Source organism: Miscanthus floridulus, chromosome 18, assembly GCF_019320115.1.
Source record: "Miscanthus floridulus cultivar M001 chromosome 18, ASM1932011v1, whole genome shotgun sequence".
Classification (NCBI taxonomy): domain Eukaryota; kingdom Viridiplantae; phylum Streptophyta; class Magnoliopsida; order Poales; family Poaceae; genus Miscanthus; species Miscanthus floridulus.
Genome location: NC_089597.1, coordinates 118,223,691 through 118,245,793, shown reverse-complemented (window position 1 = coordinate 118,245,793; position 22,103 = coordinate 118,223,691). Strand labels below are relative to the sequence as shown.

Below are 22,103 nucleotides of genomic sequence, written 5' to 3'. Positions count from 1 at the left end.
ACCGTGCCACCATGTATGGCGCGGCACAAGCGTTTCGCCGCGCCAGGGAAATAGACGAGAGCAAAAGTGTTAGTTTTGGAAAAAAATAAAACAGTGTTAGATTTAAAATTAGTTTACAAAAAGTGTTAAAAATAAAAAAAAAATCCGCTCGTGACGCAGGTGGCGGGGTCGCCCGTGTTGGGTGTGGCCGCACTGGGGGGTCGTCCGTGCTATGGGCGACCGTGCGCGATGGCGGGTGAGACGCTGATACGGCCGGGCGGTCCCGTGCTGGCATGGCGGTTGATCCATGCGCATGGAGGCCTCCCCACACTGGTACGCCGCCCGATCCAGGGCCGGAGAGAGAGATGCATGCATGACGGGGGAGGGGATAGGGACCGCTGGCCCGTGGCTATGCCCACCACCGGGGCTCGCCCGTAGCCGCGCGCCGAAGAGCGGCCATCGTGGGGGCCTGGCTATTGTGGTGCCACATCGGGAGATGGAGAGGGAGAGAGAGATGTGCATGGAGGGAGGAGAAGAGAAGAGACCGTCGGGACTCACCCGCATAGGGGATGGAGGGGGAGGGGGCCGCCGACGCGCCACCCACGGGATGCGCCGTCGCTTGGCCCGCCGGCGTCTCGGGAGACACCGCGAGAGAGGGAGAGGATACGAGAGAGAGAGAGAGAGGATGGGGAGGGCTATGTGCGTGGTTTTTTTTTTGCTAGACGGGGGAGAGTACATGTGGCCAGCGTTCATCGTCGCATTTCTAGACGACGTGGCCTGCTCATGTCCACGGGAGGGAATTTCAGGCGACGTGGTCGGCTGTGTGAATTCCGAGCGATGTGGCCACTTTGAGAGACCACAGAAGAACATTGGTTTGAAGCAGTTACTAGTCCATCACGCGCGCCCTTGCGCGCGTAGTATATTAGGACGATTATCATATACAGATGTAAAATTTTTGTTGGCAAAGAATTTATTTCTCCTTGACCACCGCTGACTAAATAAATTTAGTTTAGTATGTTCAGAGGGAATGCTGATAAGATGAGTAAGTTAATATATAGACGCATGTAACCTGAAGATCCAAATGGGCAAAAAAGGAGGAGCACATACCTGGTCGATGCGGTACCATTGAGAATTGACATATTGAATATGTAAGAAATCGGGAAGGCAAATGTAATCAGGAAATGACATATACGGAAAACATGAACAAACTGCATATATGAATATATTAGTGAACCACTAAATCAAAGAATTAATTGAACTGAGAGGTGGGAAATACACTGCCTATACATAGGTAATTGGAATTGTGTAAGAAGAGACGGCAAAGCTACAAGAATCTAAATTACCATTATGTCAATACTGTAAGTAACTTTTCATAAAAGAGATCAACAAGAAGAACATGTAACATGAAAAATAGCAGCATTTATATAACCAAGACAATAGATATTGCCAACAAAATATTTCTTTTCAAACTAACTTTTGAGTTTCAGAATTTCTGAAAGCGCTATGGTGCCAAATTCAAAGGCATTGTCATTTCAATAATCAACAACTCAACTAAGACACTACATGGAATAAGTAATGGGAAAATAAGCTGAGTAAACAGGCACACAAGAAATTATATCATAGAAAACAACTCAGGACTACAGACTACATCCACATTCAGTGAAAAAGCAACTCAAGTATACATACTGCACAAACAGTCACTTAAAAAGTTGTGCTATCAAGGGATGCTAACCCAATTGTACTTGCAAAGATTGTCAATATTGTTGCTCTTGCCAGATGCAACAGCGATTCCCAAACCTGAAATGTAAGCCATGAAGTTGATGAATGATTTGCCATATTTTCTTCCCAACAGAATTAGCAATCTAAATGAACGATGTGTAGATAAAATGGGTTAGACTGAGGAACGAAGACAAAGTGGTTCAATCCAGGCAATCTTACCCCACGAATGAACAATGTGTACATAAAATGGGTTAGACTGAGGGATGAAGATAAAGTGGTTCAATCTACCCGACACCATGGTTTTGAGCTCAACAACTAACTTGATGAGCAGGAAGTTTAACTAAACAGTAAATCTCCAATAATAGGCAAAACTAATTAGTGAATGTAGCTATCAAAATAGATAGTGAATTGGGGTAAATAAGATCCAACACCATGTTTTTTATGTCAGCAGTTAACCTGATGACCAAGAAGTTAAACTGAAAAAAATCTCAACTAATAGGCAAAACTAATTAGCAAATGTAGGTACCAGAATCAAATCAAATATCACGAACATTGCAAAATTGCTTGGAAAAGAATAGTTGGAGACATTTATATTCTAATGAGAACGTGTATGTTCAGGTAGCTACAAAGTGTCAACGATAATTAAACAAACGCTCAGAGCACAAACCTTATGAAAGCTTTGATGTCGTTGTAAATAGATCTTTACTTCACCAACTACAGAAACTATAGTACTAAAACTATCATCAGCCAACACCATGTGAGATGCCCCTTTGGCAACCTGAAACATTAGAGATTTGTTTTAAAAAACACTTCAAATTATAGCATGCAAAGTCATAGTTTTAGAGATAAATCTTCGTTGTGGGCAACACAACATATAAATTCATTTCCTATAGAGTTAAGCTGATGCTGTTAAGCAGTGTCCGTTGGCTATATTTATAAAACAAGAAACATAAGAAAGCAGTTATTCTCTGGTGACCTACGGCACACCCCTTCCAATAACAGCAGTTCTTGAATTTAATTGTCTGAAAACAATTGTTTTATAGGCTTCCTGAAGTAGAATTGATATGGCAATTCAAAAGGCTGGCAGGTCTATGTACATGACACCAAAAAGAAGTGATCTGAGGTGAATCTTAGTAAGATGTAAAACTAAGTATTTACCTGAGTTCTAGTAATGCCAAGCAGAATTAAGATGGCAATTCAAAAGGCTGGTAGGTGTATGGCCATGAAACTAAAAAGAAGTGATTTGAGCTGAACCTAATAAGATGGAAACCCAAGTATTTACCTCAGTTCCAATAATGCCCATAGCTAATCCTCCAGAACCTGGTAATAGTACCTAAAACTAACCATCCGGCATATGCACAGGTAGAAAATGATCTGCAAAATAAACGCTCGAGTAGTTATAGTTTAGATCTGTAAAACTATATACACCTTGGAGTTGGGCTATAGGCATCTTTGTAAGTGAAATAGAGGCTAGCAAAAGATGTTAGGAAAACAATAGGCAGTAACCATATCTCATAGCGGTATTCCATCAAGCAAATAGTATGCAACTCATATAGAATCATTCACACCTAGCTGAGATACAAGATGGCATGGTCATGTTAGCACAGGTCAAAGAAATTGTACAGGTCGGTCAAAGAACACCCTTGCAGATGAAATACAGGTTAGCAAAACGAAAGGTACAAACCACATATCACATGGGCATTCCATCGAGCACATGTTATGCAACTCTTATACATCGACATTTCATTGAACACACGTTATGCAACTCCTACAGAGTCATTCACATCTAGCTACAAATACAAGATGCCATGCTCATCTCAAACGCAGGTCAAAAAACACTAAATCCGAACAAAAATAAAAACCTAACACACCATATATGTTGCCTCCAAGAATAAAATGTATAATCAAAGTAGCTGGAAACAACAGCTGCAAATCCATTCATACCTATTGTGTGGCCTTTTGTGCAGGTCGAGAAACTGAAGAGGGGATGACCAGGTGGCTTGCTGCCATGGGGGCATGGGTGCACAGCCGCGACCAGCACGCGCCGTTGGCCCTCCTGGCAAACGGTGCCAGCGGTGGCTTTACAGTGGAAGCAGAGCATGCCGGGTATCAGCTCCTACTGGCGAGTGGCACCGGCGGCCTAGGTCCTGTGCACCACCGCCGAGGGGCCCTGTATGCCACCGCCTAAAACCCTAGCCCTAGCAGAGGCAAGGCAACGAATCCAATAAAGACAAAATAAAAATTAGACAACAAAGAAATCACGAACTGAGGAGGCCGTAGATGAGCCTGGCACTATGGAGAAGGCGGAGCAACGGAGCCGGCGATCGAAAGAGGTGGCGCTACGAAGACGGAGGAGGTCGCGGCCAGGCCCGTTTGACGTGCCGCAGCGAGGAGGGATGGGGGAGGGGAGGCGGCGGAGGGAGAAGAAGCGCAGGGAAGAGGACGATAGATGGGAGGTGACAGGCTCCTCATAAGCTGAGAAGAGGATAAGGACACGTTTTTTTAACGGTGGGAAGGAGGTTCAATCCACTCTGTGAATTCAGGATCGGACGCGGTAAAATTTTTTTTGCTGTCGTGGACAGGCTAGGAGGCGGCCAAAGCAAGCTGCCTTAATAAGAGTAGATTCAAAATAGTTGCTCAGTACCAATGTGGTGCTTGTTCTATAATCACATAAAAACATAATCCGTGCATACTATTTTGTAAGAATATTTTTATGGCATGTTTTGTGGACCTGAGTTCAGAATGAAGTTAAAATATCATAGCAAGAAGCAGAGTTGATTGGGTATGATCAAAATCTAGTTAAAAGAGGCAGTAACTTAATTATACACAAGATTTGAAGTTCAGTTAGAACTGTACTTCACAAAGTTACTCCGTAGCATAATTGAATGTGAACATTAAGAGGTTGTTTGGCAGGACTTCTCGCGCGGCTCCGGCTCTTGCTCCTGCTGAAGCCCTGCCAAACACCCGGCAAGGAGCCGGACGAAACGGTCCCAGAAAATGAACTAGGAGCTCGAATGCGGCTCCTCTCTTTTTCTCAAGATGTGAACATTTAGGACCCGTTTGGAGGAGCTCCTAGAGGCTCCGGCTCCGGGACTGTTCATGCACTGTAGCACGGAGCCGGCGGAGCTCGAAATTGTGGCTTCGTCGGCTCCTCCTCTTTTCGGCTTCTTTTCAGTTCATTTTGTGTCTCGATTTCCGAAACGGCTCCTGCTACAGTGTTGCTACAGTACCTCGGGGTGAGTGGCCGGAGCCGCCAGGAGCAGCGCCAAACGGGTCCTAAGAGGAGTCTGATGTTTGAACAAATGAAAAGGCTGTGGGCCACGACTAAATAAATAGTGTGCTTTCAAAATTTTGAAATCAATTTTCTTCTAAACCATGTATCCGTTTCTAAATCTGTTTTGACCATGATGTTATTTACAATTAATGAAATAAAATAAGATCAAACAATGATTATATTTTGATTTTTTCTTAAAAAGTTAATATTTTTATTTAGAAATACAACTATGAAAATTCTCTTTTGCTTGAAACATGTTCCTTTATTCTCATGACACATTTTGTGCTAACTCTTCCACATAAATGTGGTGCAAAATAGCCTTTTTAATATCGACCATCAAAAGAGCCAAAACATGAGAAGCTATTTTAGCAAATGTTTTTTCAAAAGGGCTTCTGCTCCTTTAGAGAAGCCGCTCCTTCAGAGGAAGGAGCCAGAGCCGAAGCCGTTTTGAGAGGAGCCGGAACCAAACAAGCCCTAACTTGCATACCGAGAGGGCACCCTCAACAGTATGATCTGTCTTAACAGTATTCGCTGTTAAAAGTGAAATATAATTCATAATCTCTTGGACACGTGAATATTGTTATTTTGAATAGACAAATTTTCAAAAGAGTCATCCCTTATGAATGGTGGCATGTTCCTTTGATGACATAACTGTTCCTGCTCCTGAAAGTTATTGTAAACTAAATATCCAAAGAATTCCTTTGACGACATAACTAACTGTTCTTGATCCTAATATAGAAAATGATCCAATGCTTGACAACTACTGGTTCTAAATGTCCAAAGAACATTTTACTTTAATGACTTAACCAACTGTTCCTGATCCTAATATCTAGTATCAACAGATGAGATCTATGGGAAAATGCATAGCGCACAGATCAACAAATGAGATATATGGGAAAATGCATCGGTCGCGGCAATGAATACAGTGAACACATACTTTAAACAGGTGATTTAGATGCGTGTGTTTGTCTTATGCCTCCCGTTCTCTCTAATGTCATCTTAGGAGTGACAACGTATTGAAACTGATTGTAATTGGAAAGAGAGTGAAAGAATAAATGATACATTGATGGATAACAAGTGATGCCGAGTTCATGACTATTTGGGAAGGACATGTCCCTTCGCAAGGTATGACGTCATCTAATCCCAAGTAGCATATGACTAAAGAAACTAATGTATAATTAACTGCCACTAATTGATCATCTAATTATATTTCCAACAAACTGCTTTCACAAAGTGAAAAAAGCTCTGGACTCTGGAGAACATCAGCAACAGTTGGATTTGACCTCAAATAACATTCAGCGTTCCAACATCTGGTCCTCAGGTATCATTCATACTCAAGAACTCTGTATAGCGCAAACAAACCAACACGAAAAAATGGAGAATAATGTCAGGAGACAAGAAAGCAAACATGTAGCCCTGAAAAACACTCATTCAAGAACTCCATATAGCGCAAACAAAACAGCACCAAAAAAAATGACCATGTAGGGGAATGCAGAGAAGACAATATTGGGCAAGGGCACTTAAGGATCTTCACAATAGAGAGCTGACTCGTTTTACAGAGCCGACTGAGGAGATTGAGGGAGCACAGAGCGACATGGTGCAGGCTGATGATATTTCGCAGCATTCTGAGCCACAGCCGGATAGATACCAACTGCAGGATACTTGGACCTATTTATGCAGGACCCATATTTCCAGAACCATGCAGAATTCCTACACCTTCACACGGTGAGTTTTCAGTTCAGAACCGGGATTCAATACTATGGGGTTGAGCTTTCAGAACCAGGATTCCACACTATGGGGCAGCAGTCACATGGACACTAACTTCCAGCAGTTTGGACATATACATAACTAACTATCAGACAATCATGGTGTCATGAAGATGTTAGTTATGTATAGGCCTAATCATAGCATCACCAGTCAATGCCCATGGCTACTGCGTTCGGCTGGTATAGTCCATGCTTGTTTCAGCTTATTTTCTCTCACAGAATACCATTCAATCATCCAAAACCAGCCAAAATATACTGTTCACCAGACCATCCGAGCGAGCTGTGAGCTCCATCACAGAAAAAACCACAAAGACTATGGTAGAAATGGACATCTAAAGTTGAGGCCGCTGCTATTTAGAGTCAAATGGCACTTCCTATCTATGAGTGTTGAGATCTTCACTGGTCTAGATAGCAGAACTTTAACAACTAAAATGACAGCAAAGCAAACTAAAGAAAAAACTTATCACATCAAACTATAGAAATTATTGGTACTATAACAAAGGCAAGAATAAAGCAGTCATCCTACAATACCTTGTGGTCAACCAACAATGGAAAAACCAAAGACCGTTACACATATCTGCAGAAGAAATTTTGCAAAGGATTCGAGCAAATTGAGGAATGTTGGACATCAGGATGCACACACTGTTTGAGGACAGTGAATGCATGATAACTTATTCCAAGCTCGCTATTGGCAACGTACAGCACTGAATGCGCTACAGAAAAGAAGCACACCAGAGACTCTAATTTGTTGCCTCTCAAGACACAATATTTCCAGTGATAATTGTTGAAGAGAAACCTCAAAACAAGCAAGATTAACATGATACATATATACATACGATACAAACAACTTAGAAAATAAAGCAGAGGACAACAAGATAATTCAGATGGGCTCAGCTCAGCGGGATATTCGGCATACAGGTTTAATCTCATTTAAAGAGATTTGACATGTGATTTGGTCTGTTGAGCTTGAATATTACCATGTCGTCACTGCCATTACTCTTAAATTCATTTATCAAGATATCAAATCAACCAACATTTAAAATTAGTTACACTCACAACTGAACAAATGGTCTGACACCGCACTAGTTCATGAGAGATATCAACAGATAATAGGCAAAAGTTTGCCTGTTCTGCAACAATCATCTCATCGAAGGCCAAGATCGAACAAAAACGAAATCAGACAATCAACTTTTGTTCAGATTTAAAATAAAATGCAGCTGAAAGGAGAAACTTCAAACTACTATAAATACATAGTTGTGTCAAATAAGTTTTCTCAGCACCCTTTGGAAGGAATAAGACAGGGATAACTTACTTTGTTATCGTCATCCACACCTCTAACTAGACCACTTGAACAATAAAAAAAAAGTTTCAGGGACAGATCAGGCGCTTTCACTTTCAAAGTTTTACATTATTTTATATCCCAAAAACACATGGAAAATTTATCAGCTTTGCATGCGATGGAATATATGTGGCCTTTCCAGGATTGGATTGACACAAAGACCGCCACCAATCAGGATATAACCACACAACTACCTAGAATAGCATGTCACGTCCGAGCCATTATACAAAGAGGAACAGAGTCATCCTCCAGAATTGGTAATGGACGCATCAAATGGAAAAAAAAGGAAAAAACATCTACATCTAAAATGACAAAGATATTGCTCACTTGTTAGATGAGTTCAGACAGCCAAGGGTTTGGTCTTCAACTACCTCAAGTAGTATCAGAAACTCTAGTCCAAAACACAATTGCTCATCACCACTCAAAATCTAACTTCTCAGAGCAGGAAGTAAAGAAAAATGTATGCAAACTAATAGTAAAAAGGTTGAGAACTGGTACTTAGGAGCTCAGACAGCCAAGGGTTTGATCGTCAAATACTACCATGATAATATCTGAAACTCTAGTCCACAAAAGTTGCTCTTCACCACTCTCATTTCAAATGAACCATTGTAACCACACAGAAAAGAAGACACGAATCCAGTCTATGATGCTGCCTGGAACAAAGAGAAAATAGACCAGAACCAGGACAAGCCACTGAGCTACAGCTTCGTGCCACAGCTGCACAGCTTATGCTTAGAATCCTAGGCAAGGACAAGAGATTGAAGGGATGTGCCTAAGGCTATCTAATACCTCTGCCCTCAGGGTTTCTAGGCATCATTATGCTGCATAGAATGCATTTTGGACTTTAGATTTAGTTATAAACTACAAATCCAGTCTAGTTTATAAGTCACATGTATATCAAGAATCAAATTTTACAATCTTTGACAAATAATTTGGCCAATAATTTTTAACTATTATAATACAGATTTGAATATTTGATACAGTTAGATTTGTGATCAATGTACTCTTCAGCATAATCATCATTTAAAATACAACTAGTCAATAGAGGGCGTGAGCTACATGCAAAGGCAGCCAAAACTACAGAGGATGTACATCAGACAGATGAATTAGTTTGACATAAGTAGCTAACTTACTTGTTCTGAAGGCTGAAAAAATAATTATGTTGCAACGAAAAGGCAAAATATGTGGCTTAAACCCACAGAAGTAAACAATCTTGTGCTGTTATTTAACTCCCAACTCACAGTACAGAGCCGAAGCTGATGACAACACACACTCTCCGAGTTTTTCAGCCTCAACACAAATCAGAAAGCACTAGTGCAAGGATAGTTAAACTCGGTTCCGATTTACCCAGTATAATTATTTGAGAGAAATAACTAAACTACAATACTATTACTAAACTGCAAATACATTTGGACACTGCCCAGTCTTGTCATGCGGGTGCAGCAGCTCCAAGTAGGAGCTACGCAGGAACTTGAGCCGATTGCAGACTCCAAATATTGGACGACTTCATGAGTGGCCAATGGAATGCAAGGTTTGCACCAAGAAAAATGCATGATCCTAAGTATAGATTTGTCAAAGCATGACACTGATAAGGCTCAGATATGAATCAGCTTTATCTGTCATGAGTTATCAGAAGCAGAACTGGCGTTGGAAGCTGAAGGTTGTATCATCACTGCCAAATCAATCACATGAACGAAATGACCTAATGCAGAAAATAACAAGAGACAATTGAATGATTACTAGATGGCTCATATTAAGAAATTCAACCATTATTTTTTTCCATTTGCTTCACGGGTTAGATCAGAAGCGCGGGTAATGTCAAATCACTGCCATCAATCATCAATTCAATCAAACGAAAGAGCAAACCAAACATAATAAGAAATGATGCACTACGAATATCTGTATCCATTACTTTGACACAGACCAATCACAAGATTCATCAGGGCCTGCAACACTGAATGGCATAGTGGATCTAGCACAGGCACTGGGGCTTCCTTCTTCAAGTAGTAAATCCGACAAGCCCGGGGTTAGCACCGTGCAGAAACCGAGCTAGATCTTCAAATCGCGAGCGAGATTTTAAAATAAAACAAACGGAATAAAGGCGAAGCAGTGGGAGACAAAACTGTAGTCAAGTAACAATCATATTGCCTACTGGAGTCATGGCAACAGAAACGATTTCTTGACGCGTCGATCTATCCCCTCCTTGCGTGGGCGGCGCAGCACGGAAAATTCGTGCCCCCGCCGTTATGAACAGGAGAGGAAAACAGTACTGTACAAATCAAAACGATGCAAAACAACTCCGTCCGGCAAAAGATAAGAGTAAAACGAGAGAAGCAGACTGCAACGCTAACGACAAACGAAAGCTTAGACGATGATGAGGCGGGGGCAACCAGGATGACAAGCGAAAGCTTAGGCGAGGTGGTGGTGGCGGCGGCGGCGGGCTGGTTCTTGAAACCCTAGAGGTAGCCGGTAGGTAAGAGGAGCACGGGTTGGCTTTTTTTTATAGCCTCCGTGGCGGCGAACGGGTCTAGGGCAAACGGCATACCGGCGAAGCCGAGTTCAAGCGTCGAGCCGACCTTGAGAAACGGCAGAGCCAACAGACAGGCTCGAGCTCGATTCCACTTCCACCGAAGCTCGCCAAGGCTTGAGCTTGCTGGGCTCGAAAACTCCCATGGGCCGCCTATAGGCCTTCCGGTCTTCCCTGTTGTCCTCCCATTTCCCTTCGTGGCATTCGTCGTCTGCGGCTCACCCTCCCGGCCGCCGTCTTGACTGTAGCAAGCGGGGTCGCCGTCCGCCGCGTCCAGGAGCCATGCGGGAGGGGATGAGGGAGAGGGACAGAGGCGGGAGCCCGGATGCGTCGGGCCCTCCTCCCTTCCGCGGCCCGTCGTACAAGACGAAGCTGTGCGCGCTTTGGAGGGGCAGGGGCGGCTGCCCCCGCCCCAACTGCGGTTTCGCCCACGGCGAGGCTGAGCTCCGGAGGCCACCCCCGCGCGCCTCCTTCCAGCCTCGCCCTCGACCTGGTATGCACCACGCGCACCTCCGTCCGTCCGTCCCTCCCGCTCTCATTCTCGATCCGCGCTTAGTTTGTCGTTTTAGGGCTTTGCATCGCCTTACTGTCTGCTTCTGGGTTTTGCCGTACCCAAAATGTTGTCGATTCTATGTCAGTCTGTCGGATTAGGTTATTTCGGTGGTTTCAATCCGAGCAAGAGACACTAGCGCGCTCTTCTTCAGAGTGATGCATCTTCTGTCTGTTTATTGATCGAGTTATAGGGATGATTGGTTGATGACTGGAGGCACAGCCCGATGTTTGAATGCTAGTGGTGCAGCAAACACTGGCAGATAGCAATGAGATCTGAATCATATGGTCTCAGGTGCAGATCTAGCAAACAGGGAAGATAGTTGCAACCGCAAGAATTATATAATGGTAACAACTTGCAAGTGCATCCTTGGAGGATGTACAAATGGGGGTGCAAATGTTAATAGCTGACCATTCTGGAAGGCTTTATAGTTTCTACTCGTGGCTGAGAAGACTCTACACTTCAATTGCATAACAGTATGATGATTTGGCACCTGAATCTTTTCTCAGTTCGCGTTATATCTTATCGTCTTATGGTGCATATACACTATGATTCCTGTGTAGTGGTACTTGAACTGAGTGCTTGCTGTTGCAGAACACAAAAATCATCAACAATCCTGATTTCATTGCAGATAATCTTGGCAATGGCATTGCTGGTTATTATTTTGATTTTTACAATAGATGTCTCATGGGCAGATTTGTTGAGATTGAGATTGACTGCTTCCAGAGGATGACACATCCTATTTCCATCCTGGCCTTCTTTTCAGTTGGCAATCAGTCATTTCTGATCACTTGAATGCTTAACCTGCCTCAGAAGAACTTAATATGGAAGATATCATACATTTTATCTTCTCGATGAGATTCATGCTATGGTCAGTGAGCTTTAACAATGCTGTTAGAAGTTTTTGCAACTAACTGAAACACGCCCTTTGAATATGCTGCATCAAGCTATATCCGTGGCTTTATTGTTACCTGCTCTTCAAGCATCATCTTGGAACAAGATTTTTGGCAGTCATATGGATAACATCTGGTCAAGTGAAATTAAATTTATTTGGTGCTATTGGAGTTTTGGAAGATTTTACGTCATGATGATTGGAATATGATAGCTAATTATAATTAATTTTGGTGATTCCATCCAAGTGTACTTCAGGTGATTGGTATTACAAGTACTGGATCTATTCTAAGTGGTGAATCATGATGTATAATCATGCATTGGCATCTTCTCTTTCATTAGTTGTATTGGCTCGTCTGTGTTTATGGCCTATGGTGTATTGATATTATTGTGGACCCTCTAATTCTTGTAGCTAATTGAATAACCATATGGCTCAAGGTTGTGGTAAGCTTAATGGGTTTCTGTGTTGCCTTGTATCTATGCAGTTCCATCTAACTTTTGTTCTTTGATGGCATAATGTTTTTTGGGTAAATCTTCCACCTTCCTGGTTTGTAGGGAGAAGGGATTACAGAGATCATGAGTTTAGACTCAGGCCTGAGAGAAGACACTCACCGAGGTATTCCCCCGAAAGAGAGATCAGGCGTCGTTCCTTTCGTGATAAGAGACCAAGTTCTGAAGATAGGGGTAATCACTTTTTCTGTGCACACTTGTGCCAATAAAAATTATTCGCCATTGCCCATTCTATCCTCTAACTACTCCCTGAAATTTGATTTGCAGGATCTAGTCGTTCAAGATCACCTATTAGGAAGAGGTATGTAGGAAAGATTATTAGGGATTCATTTCAGAATCTGGCCGCTGTTCGGTTTGTTGTGCGTTCAGTTAACTCTGTATATACTTAAATTTGTTTATTCCATCGGGCTAGTCTATCTTCGCGTGACATCATGACTTAATCCCTGATAATTTATTGGTTTCCTTTAATTTTTTATCTGTGCGAGCTGCAATGTTAAGTTTGTGGTTTATGAGACCCTTTATTCTATTGTTCAACCACAATCTACCATGGAGTCTAATTATTATCCATTTATAACTTTGGGTGGAGGTGTAGGGTCTTAGTGTTGGTTTAACCAAGGAGAGTTTTGATCTTATATGTTAGACATGTGACCTGTATACATGCTATTATTTGTAACTTTTTATGGCTTCTGAAATTGCCTATCTTTATGTTTATGTTCTATGGACTGTTCAGTGAGAGAAAACATAGCAAAAGTCCTGATGGTGGAAAAACCGATTCATCCATAAGTTATAGAAGTTCTGATAACGAAGACAGAGGAAAAGATGAAAGGTACTTAAGCAGTGATGAGAAAAATGGTCGTGAAGAACAAGTAAGTTTGAACTATGCAATCCATCAAATTGCCATGATAACATACAAGTGAATCTATCCCCATATTCCTAGACCTTTTTATATATTTACATGTGCCCTGCAGCTGAAACAAATGCATCTGGACATGGAAGCATTGCGTGAAGATAAATCAAAGCTGGAGGTCAGTTATGATTTTTCAGGACATGTCTTACATATTGATTACTTATCACCTCGAGTTGTTAATATATCTCCATGAGTCATTTTATTTATCAGTTGATCACGGTTGTGATTTTTTTAGTTACTCTATGTTATGACCGGGTCCTATCACTCTATGATTTGAATTCTTCCCTCATTTCTGTTATTTTTCTGCCTTAACTGTAATTATTGTGATGAAACTTTATTGTTGTGGAATTTCTCATCTATGTTACAAGACATTTAAATTAATCCATTAAGACCAAGTAGAACTTCTGTGGATGAGGACTAAGCAACAGTCCTGATCATCAAATTAGCATAATCAACCTTGGCTGTATATATAGATATTACAATTTTTCACTGGTTCACTATGTCGCAGGCGATATTGGAGAAGAAGACTGATGAAGAGCGCAAACTTTGTAGCAGAGTAGAAGATCTTGAATTGCAATTGAACAAAGACAAAGAAGATTGCCAAAGGTCTTATATTTCTACAAAATACTTCTTTTCATATCAATTGGTGGGTTCTTCAGCATAAGAGAAGATCACCAAGTATTTGTTTTCCCCCCTAATGCCTCCTTTTCAATTTAGGATGATCTCCAAAACCAAAAAGCTAATCAAAGCACATGGGCGTTATATAAAAGCACAGGAGGATTTAAAGAGGCAGGTTTCTTTTCCCCATATATTAAATGTACCTGAACTTGTGTATGGTCTGAAATAAAACATAATAGCACTCCTAGTTTTAGTCCTTACATGATTGCCACATAGCTGTTCACCATTTTGAGGTCTGCAGGTCTCAGGCTCGCTTTGAGAGGCTAGCAGATTTGCTTGCTTCAGATATTTTGAAGCCTTGTACCAAGGAGCAGGGTTCCATCGGGATTACTGCTAATGAAGATCCATATAATGCTAATGAAATGAACCCAAGTGACCAAAGACAAAACCATGTTTCAGCATCGAGAAAAAGACCTATTTCCCTCCCAACAAGTGAAGAAGCAAAAACTGGTAAACCTACATGAAATCTTTGTAGACATAAATTTGATCCTGGAATGATATTGTTTATCCATATTGATCAAGTCTGTCAAGATAGTTATTATCTATTCTCCACTTTCCCCTCTTAATGGTTGATGCTTGACATATCTCCTGTTCTCACACATGGGCATCATTATCTTGAATATGTGCACATTTTACCACATTTTTTTTCATGTGCAAACTGTTCTTTTTCAGGAAAGAGACAGAGAGAGAATGACGAAGATATGGTCCCAACATCAGAGAACTATAGACCTGAAGATGCTCTAGAACATGTCCAAGATAGCAAGGCAACTGATCTACCAGAATCATTTACAGTGAAGAAGTTAAGGGAGGGTGACTATGTTGATGTAGGAAACATTGTCTCTTCAAGCAATATTTTTGCGGATAGGGTGAGACGTCTTTCTTGCATTTACTCATTTAGCAAAATTGTTTATAATCATTTACTAAGTATGTCATGATCTGATGCCTCATTATGTTATTATTAGACGTTCTCTTTAATGCCCTTTGTTATCCTAAAGCTATTAGTTCTGCAAATTCCATGGAAATTTATGTAGTTTTGTGAGTTTGGTATCATAGAATTTAGGAGAGGTTTCAGAATATGGTTCTCAATACACATGCCTCACTAAGATATAACACTCAATTCTTGCGACTTCCGAAATTTGACACTAGAGACACCCAGTCTTTATTTCAGGTGTTTCTACCCCATTTTCTCTGTTTCCCTTATTTTCCTTTTCCATTTTATTTCCCAACACATGTTAGTGGACCATTATGCAGTTGCCTCTTATCCCTTCGCACAATACATCTGGAGGCCGACCACTGTCCACAGTCACTTGCTCTCTCTGGTGAATCATTCCCCGAGCAACTCACACTTTCTTCCTCCCTGTCACCTCCCACACATGGATCACAGGGTCCTCTCCAGCCATTGCAAGGTATGATCCGACCAGGCTGGAGTTGATGCACCACACAGAGCCCATGTGGGCAGCCAACTCCTGACTGAGTGAGCCCCTTGCACGTCTTCCCGTACAGCTGCACCTGGCCCTTCCAGCATTGCACGAGCCAATGCCATCAAGGCTGTCCAGGTGGCAGAATTGAGGCGCTAAACTTCCTTCTCCTTCTCCCCTTACTTGGTGCTGTGGCGCCCATACGTGACAGTGGCCAAGTGCTTGATGCCATGCAGCCATCCTCCTATGGCTTCCTCTGGGGCTTGGTTGTGGGGGTGGACGAGGCCGTGTCAGTTGTCAACAGCTTCATTAGTTCATGCATGATTGATGAGCGACCAATGCAGAGCTCACACTCCTTGAAGGTGAGCTGCCGGCCAGTATGCACCTCCCATACTACCTCCTCATGCACCTTCCCAACCTTGATTCTGTGTTGTTGCTTCCTGTTCTGGCATTTTGCCCACTCCACATTGCTGGAGCTGGCTGCCGCAGCGCAACTCCAGAGCAGCGGCTGGCGTCCTTAGGCGGCGCATCAGGACGAGTGATATTCAGCCGCGGGCTCGCAGGGGCACAATTCCGGAGCATGCTCAGGACACGGTGCTGAGGAGGGTGCGGTGCAAGGGTGGAGCATGGATGGTGAAGGTCCAACCAGCAGGAATGGCAGCACAAGAGATGAGACGAACAGGAGAGCCACACATCGATATGTTGCACTCTTTCTCTAGAGGTGTTTGGTTGCCTGGGCGAGCCTCTACCCTCTAGGCTATGCTATCCTTTGGGCAATCTTACTGAATGATTCACTAACTGTGGAGGAACAGATGTCTGTTTTTGTACAAAATAATGTGGACATAGGACTAAATCTTCATGTAGCCATATAGATCGCACCAGTAATGGTTATGGTGATCGACATTTCAATTGTTCAGCAATAATAACTTTATCTATCTATATGTAGCCCCATGTTACCAAGTAGTATCCAGCAACTGGGTTATGATACCATTAATTTTCTTTGTTATTATCTATTATGTAGAACATGAAACAGCCTAATTTTAGCATTCCCTTCTTGGTCAAGCAACTCATTGATATGCATCTTATTATTTACAATAATTATGTCATGAGGCAAATCTTAGTCATGTAGAAGTTGTAAAAATATTGTCACCTTGATCATTTTCAAGAAGTTTGCAGTGTTTTTTTAGGGTCTGATGGATTCTTCTGGTATTTCGAGTCGTCTACATATCTCTTCCTAACCTATAATTTATCTTTTAAAACATTTTAGTGTATCATGGAATATTATGTTGTAGTTTGCCCGACTTGACTTAAAAATGTATTTTGATTTTTCTCCATTGCTCTAAAGTTTTGTTAGTGCCACTTTCTGTTTCGGATACTAACAGCTCATTTATCATTTTTGGAAGACATTTGAATATGTTTTGAAAATTAGCTTCTGTATGCAGTTCTTGAAACAAACTCTTGACACTATGCCTTCTGTTTTTCAGTACAAGGGTGATGATGAGGAAGTTGATGTTGATTAGTGAGCGGATGCTGTCGGTGGTTGATAATGATTTAAGCTGTAGGAAGCGATTTCAACAGACGACATCGATGCGCTTCTAAAACTACTTGTATGCCTTTTGCATCGGGTAATAGGGACTGGTATATTTGGTAGCTATTTATGTGCTTAGACTGAGTTGTGATGCTGTCAAACATATGAGTACATTCTTTTTCCCTTTTGTGTTTCCTGAGGCTCGAAGAGGATCCTAATCTGTACTCGCTTCATGTATTATTCTTAGCCAGTTTGAGTAGACTTTTGGATTGGTTGTGTTATTCTGCCATGCATCCATGATTCATCTACCTGTCATGAAATGCATGCGTGATCCTTAAACTTACCAAATGTCTTCTAAGTCTATGAATTCTGATACTTTAGGTTCATAAAGCTGTGCACTTATGTTCAAAGTGCACAAAAAATCTTTACGAGTTTGACTTGTCAACATGGAATCTCCACATTGCCATGCCATGTACTCATGTTAGCAACCTTAGGGCGTTCTGAGCATTTTATGCTTGAATGACATGCTAACTATGATATGCTTGTCTTAGGAAATCAACAGTATGTATAATCATGGTTTTGAAGGCGTTGCCTAGGTGTCCAGACGCTAAAAAAGCCTGGGTGTCGTTGTCATCACGACAAAAAAAATCAGCAAAATGAGAGGGCAGGGGAGGGAGAAGAGAACTGGAAGACCACGCAAGGCTGAGCACCCATCTCCATCCGCTCTAGTTCCCATGGCCATTGCAACTTTCTTCACCAGCAAATTTCTGAGAGATTGCATATCTAGGAGGGGGCTCTAGAAGGATTTGGAAAGAAGGTAGCACCAGCAGTGAGGAAGGGGATGGGGATCTGGAAGGGGGTGGCACCAGACGTGAGGAAGCCAGGAAGGGAAGGGGAAGAGGTCGTTGGAGATGCTCGACGTTGGTTTGGGAGGACAACAAAAGGTCATGCAACGTGCCACAAAGGTTATATGGACTGGCTGGTCGACTAGGCCTTTTTTTTGTGTGTGCCTTCTCCTTTTCTTTTCTTTTTTCATTTTCATTTTTCTCTCTCCTCCATGCCACTCCTTTGAAGTTTCCTATAAATCAAATGGCGTCGTCTTGCCTTGCTTTATGACCGCCTAGGTGTCGCCTAGGCGACTCAAAGGGGTGGCTCACCATGTCTCGCCTCACCACCTTAAAAATTGTGTGTGTATATAAAATTCTTATGTACCAAGAAAAAGTAAATTCTATCTTCTTGAACTATCATTTTTCTCCTTACACTTTTAAAACCAGATGTCCTACCCACCAAACTCTAGATCGTTCAAATTACTTGCCTATCTAGGTTTGGAGCAGTTTTAAAGGTGGGTTTGTCTTTTTTTTTAGTTAAAAAATCAATTAACACTTGACAAGGTTTTTAAACCACAGAAAAAATATCTAAACTTATAAGAATTCTGAAGAAAATCTAGAGATATGAGATATGAAAAATCCAAATAAAGTATTTAAAGCTCATGAAAATATTTATAGATGCTTAAAAAATAGATTTAGCTCTCGGAAAATGGAAAAATATTCATAAAAATCTAGAAAATTTTCAAAACATTATAATATAATTGATATGTAAACATATTTTGAAAACTTTTCAAAACAAAAACATAATATACAACTAGCATGAATGCATTCAACATTAATGTATGTTGCATTCATGTTGGTTACATCTTATGCATGCAAAGTTTTTTTTAAAAAATTATACATCAATTATAGTTTTGTATTTTTTATTTTTTTTGGATATTTCTCATTCTCCTACATCTAAATCTAATTTTTGAAGTTTTTAAAAATAATTTCATGAGTTTTTAATATTTTGTTGGATTTCTAATATCTCATCAATCTCTAGATTTTTTTGAAAAATTTAAAAGCTTAGAGATATTTAAAATCTTATCAAGTATTTATATAACTAAAAAAGATAAACCCGCCTTAAAACCATTCCAAAACAGATCCGCAATTGATTGGTGGGCCTAGTGGATCATGAAAACGAATGACCACACCATCCTATTACATGATGGGCCGATTGGAGTCTGGATCGGAACCGTCTGGTCCAGCGGCCTTTAGCCCTTTGCGAGGCCAGCGTGACACCTCGCCCGAATTTTTTATTTTTTAGCCTTTTTTGAAAATTTTTCATAAATATGCCCCTGGAGGAAAGATTTCAAAATCTGGGCCCTTAGCTCGGCGCCATCGTTGCTGGCGCCGAGCTAACACGTCTCAGCGACAGCGTCCCTGACGCCGAGCTCTTGGGCTCGAAGCCAACGTGGCGGTGACATGGCAGGCAGCTCAACGCCAGGAACCCGGGCGGCGAGCCTGTCTTACGTATGGGCCCCAATCTTTCTCTCTTCCTCTCCCTCTATCTCTCTCTCGCTTTTCCCTCGCCTGAGCAGAGAACCGCTGCCGCCCGCGGCCTCTCCCGCACCCAGCCGCCCGCGCTCGCGCGCCCTCTCCCTCGCCACGCCCCGCACTCGACCACCCGCGCCGCGCCGGTCCCCTCACCGGCCTCCCGCGCCGCGTCGGTCCCCTCGCCGTTCCCAGCGCCCGCCCCACGCCGGTCCCCTCGCCGTTCACCAGTGTCCGCGGCTCGCCCGACGTGCCATTCGCGCAGAGCGCCGGGCTTCCCATGCCCGCCACGCGCCATCGCCATCCTCGGCCACGCCCCCACCGGCCCCAGCACCTATAGTGCCCGGTCGTGCCACCGCCGACCCAGCTCGTCGGCCTGACCCACGCCCCGCATCCGCTACGACTCCGTCGACGTCCGCGACTCCGTCATCGGACAAGTAAAAATTATGAATTCGCAATGTGTGTACTTAGTTAGCTTTGATTGTAGTGTAGTAGTTTTGGCATTTGTTATTTACTAGTTAATGTGATGACTCAGGTAGTTGATTTAGTTAGTGATCCAGTGAGATAGATATGTAGATAGATAGAAACATAGATACATAGGTACATAGATATAGTTAGATAGCTACTTGGATAGGTAGTTATATATTTAGTTAACTAAATAGGATCTAGCTATTTAGTTAGTACAATATATCTGTGTATGTAGTTATTATCTTATTTACTTAGTTTGTAGTTAGAAAGTACTTGTTAGGTACTATCTATCGTTTAATTTGGACTAAAGGACATGTGTTTCGTTATGTATTTGAACTAGATGGACAACCTAGTGACAATATATCATGGAGGCACCGTTGAATACGATCGCTATGGATATGTTGAGTTTGTTGACATGCAAAGCATGCCTGTGCTATTCAATGATAGACCTTCATTTAGTGAGATGGTTGTAAGGGCTCAGGAGGAGCTGCATTGCCTTGGAGATGATGGCATTGTAGTTGAGGGTGTACTGCACCTAGGTTCTCCTACCAACATCCTCAGGCGAATGATCCCAATTGGGTGTGCGGATCAGTGGGAGAACTATGTGAGATTAGCTATGAAGAGCTAGCTACAATGTTTGGACGTGATTGTGCGTCGGGTGTTAGTTGATCCCATCCCTCATGGGTTTTCCCCACTAATGGGTTAGCAGGCACACATCGACCCTCCCGTCCTAGAACCTAATATGGATGTGGAGGTTGCACCTATGGTTCCTGATGCTCGATCTGCCCCCAATGCGGCAGTTCGAGATGCTTGTCTGACTCATGTTGTTGTGGCAGATCCTCCTCATAAGATCCCTTTAACACAGAATCATTCGAGTAAGTGTCTTAACTGCATGGTTATTGGGAGCTTACCCCCTTCCTTACATCTATTTCTTTCATTCTTTCTTTATTTCCCTGCTTATGTTGCAGGAGACATTTCTAAGAATGTGGATGTGCCCCTTGTTGCTGCGTAAGTGCACTATGAAGATGGATTTCGTTGCTCCAATAGTGTTGAAATTATGAATGATTTGGATCCATATGAGATGACAAGGGCTCTTGATTCTGATGATGATTGCCCTGTTGGAGAGCTGACAGAGAGTGATGTTGAGATATTGAGGCGTATCTTTCCCGACCACCATGATCCAAGAGTTCAGTGATCTTGCTCATTCCGATCAGGCATGTGTAGAAGGACGTGATGATGAGCTCCTAGAAGCTCCTGAGGCCGGCCCTAACATGGTAATTGAGAGTGGGAGGGCGTTCAAGGACCTCCCTGCATTGAAGAGGTGGTTGCAGGCATTTGCAGTGATACGAAAGAGACCTTATAAGGTCTTGCATTCATATGCGGAGCACCGTTACATAGTTGTGTGTGACAAGGAACACTGCCCATGGAGGGTTTATGCAAAGAAGCAAAATGTCACCAAAAAGTGGAAGATAACAAAAGTTGTCGGGCCACACAATTATGCTGACCATGAGCTGACACTGAGGCATCGACAGTTGACATCTACCCTCATTGCCAAGCGGTTGATGGAAATAATGCAGGGAGAACCCAACATGAAGGTGAGGACAATTAACAGGATCATTGAGGCGTTGTATGGAGGTTATGTGATAACTTATGGTAAAGCTTGAAGGGCTAAGCAGCAAGCGTGGAAGATGGTATATGGGGACTAGGAAGATGGGTACGAGCAGCTGCCAGTACTTTTCAATGCAATCAAAGCGGTGAATCCAGGCATGCATTATGAGTACACACCAAAACCAAATGCATGAAAGGATGGGAGGCATATATTCTTCTGTGCTTTCTGGTGCTTCCCTCAGTGTGTCGAAGTCTTTAGGCAGTGTCGTCCCATCTTCTCCATTAATGATACGTTCTTGATTGGCAAATACCAGGGCACACTTCTTATTGCCATATCCTATGACGCGAACAACAAGTTGGTTCCTTTGGCATTTGATTTGGTTGAGAAGGAGAACAATGACAGTTGGGGATGGTTCTTGATGCTAGTCTAGATACACGTGGTTGGGCCTGGCAGGGAGGTTGGCATCATATCTGATAGGCACCAGGGCATACTTAATGTCGTTCGAGAGCAGATAGAGGGGTATGCACCTTTGCACCATCGTTGGTGTACTCGACACCTTGCCAAGAATCTACTCTGGAAG

At 42.4% G+C, this 22,103-nt stretch overlaps 1 protein-coding gene, 10 non-coding genes and 2 pseudogenes across 13 annotated transcripts; 1 reads left to right on the top strand and 12 right to left on the bottom strand.

The window, feature by feature from the left end:
- Window positions 1-6,967: 6,967 nt before the first annotated feature.
- LOC136525030 (small nucleolar RNA Z112) lies at window positions 6,968-7,144 on the bottom strand (annotated as a pseudogene).
- A 477-nt stretch (window positions 7,145-7,621) lies between these two features.
- Window positions 7,622-7,733, bottom strand: LOC136525046 (small nucleolar RNA Z107/R87). The gene has a single exon (XR_010776376.1). It is a non-coding gene; the product is annotated as a small nucleolar RNA Z107/R87 (small nucleolar RNA).
- A 257-nt stretch (window positions 7,734-7,990) lies between these two features.
- LOC136525000 (small nucleolar RNA R38) lies at window positions 7,991-8,072 on the bottom strand. Its single transcript, XR_010776336.1, has one exon. It is a non-coding gene; the product is annotated as a small nucleolar RNA R38 (small nucleolar RNA).
- Window positions 8,073-8,198: 126 nt separating this feature from the next.
- LOC136525058 (small nucleolar RNA snoR80) lies at window positions 8,199-8,336 on the bottom strand. Its single transcript, XR_010776387.1, has one exon. It is a non-coding gene; the product is annotated as a small nucleolar RNA snoR80 (small nucleolar RNA).
- Window positions 8,337-8,409: 73 nt separating this feature from the next.
- LOC136525023 (small nucleolar RNA Z157/R69/R10) lies at window positions 8,410-8,504 on the bottom strand. Its single transcript, XR_010776356.1, has one exon. It is a non-coding gene; the product is annotated as a small nucleolar RNA Z157/R69/R10 (small nucleolar RNA).
- A 71-nt stretch (window positions 8,505-8,575) lies between these two features.
- Window positions 8,576-8,670, bottom strand: LOC136525025 (small nucleolar RNA Z157/R69/R10). Its single transcript, XR_010776359.1, has one exon. It is a non-coding gene; the product is annotated as a small nucleolar RNA Z157/R69/R10 (small nucleolar RNA).
- A 615-nt stretch (window positions 8,671-9,285) lies between these two features.
- Window positions 9,286-9,387, bottom strand: LOC136525052 (small nucleolar RNA snoR97). The gene has a single exon (XR_010776382.1). It is a non-coding gene; the product is annotated as a small nucleolar RNA snoR97 (small nucleolar RNA).
- Window positions 9,388-9,492: 105 nt separating this feature from the next.
- Window positions 9,493-9,591, bottom strand: LOC136524994 (small nucleolar RNA Z278; annotated as a pseudogene).
- A 74-nt stretch (window positions 9,592-9,665) lies between these two features.
- On the bottom strand, window positions 9,666-9,758 carry LOC136524981 (small nucleolar RNA Z223). The gene has a single exon (XR_010776321.1). It is a non-coding gene; the product is annotated as a small nucleolar RNA Z223 (small nucleolar RNA).
- A 63-nt stretch (window positions 9,759-9,821) lies between these two features.
- LOC136525067 (small nucleolar RNA U36a) lies at window positions 9,822-9,909 on the bottom strand. The gene has a single exon (XR_010776396.1). It is a non-coding gene; the product is annotated as a small nucleolar RNA U36a (small nucleolar RNA).
- A 65-nt stretch (window positions 9,910-9,974) lies between these two features.
- On the bottom strand, window positions 9,975-10,118 carry LOC136525073 (small nucleolar RNA snoR134). Its single transcript, XR_010776401.1, has one exon. It is a non-coding gene; the product is annotated as a small nucleolar RNA snoR134 (small nucleolar RNA).
- An 81-nt stretch (window positions 10,119-10,199) lies between these two features.
- LOC136525060 (small nucleolar RNA snoR111) lies at window positions 10,200-10,325 on the bottom strand. Its single transcript, XR_010776389.1, has one exon. It is a non-coding gene; the product is annotated as a small nucleolar RNA snoR111 (small nucleolar RNA).
- Window positions 10,326-10,711: 386 nt separating this feature from the next.
- LOC136520234 (zinc finger CCCH domain-containing protein 13-like) lies at window positions 10,712-17,345 on the top strand. Of its 3 annotated transcripts, none has more exons than XM_066513685.1 (11): window positions 10,960-11,097; window positions 11,786-12,489; window positions 12,601-12,729; window positions 12,823-12,856; window positions 13,286-13,421; window positions 13,524-13,580; window positions 13,971-14,068; window positions 14,180-14,251; window positions 14,382-14,590; window positions 14,813-15,006; window positions 17,043-17,345. In XM_066513685.1, exons 2-11 carry the CDS (start codon window positions 12,474-12,476, stop codon window positions 17,076-17,078), a joined length of 981 nt encoding a protein of 326 aa, XP_066369782.1. In that variant the 5' UTR covers window positions 10,960-11,097; window positions 11,786-12,473; the 3' UTR covers window positions 17,079-17,345. The 3 variants fall into 3 exon arrangements, with proteins under 3 accessions (XP_066369781.1, XP_066369782.1, XP_066369783.1); XM_066513686.1 differs by having other exon boundaries at window positions 10,981-11,097; window positions 11,749-12,489; XM_066513684.1 differs by lacking the exon at window positions 11,786-12,489 and having other exon boundaries at window positions 10,712-11,097.
- Window positions 17,346-22,103: the final 4,758 nt, after the last annotated feature.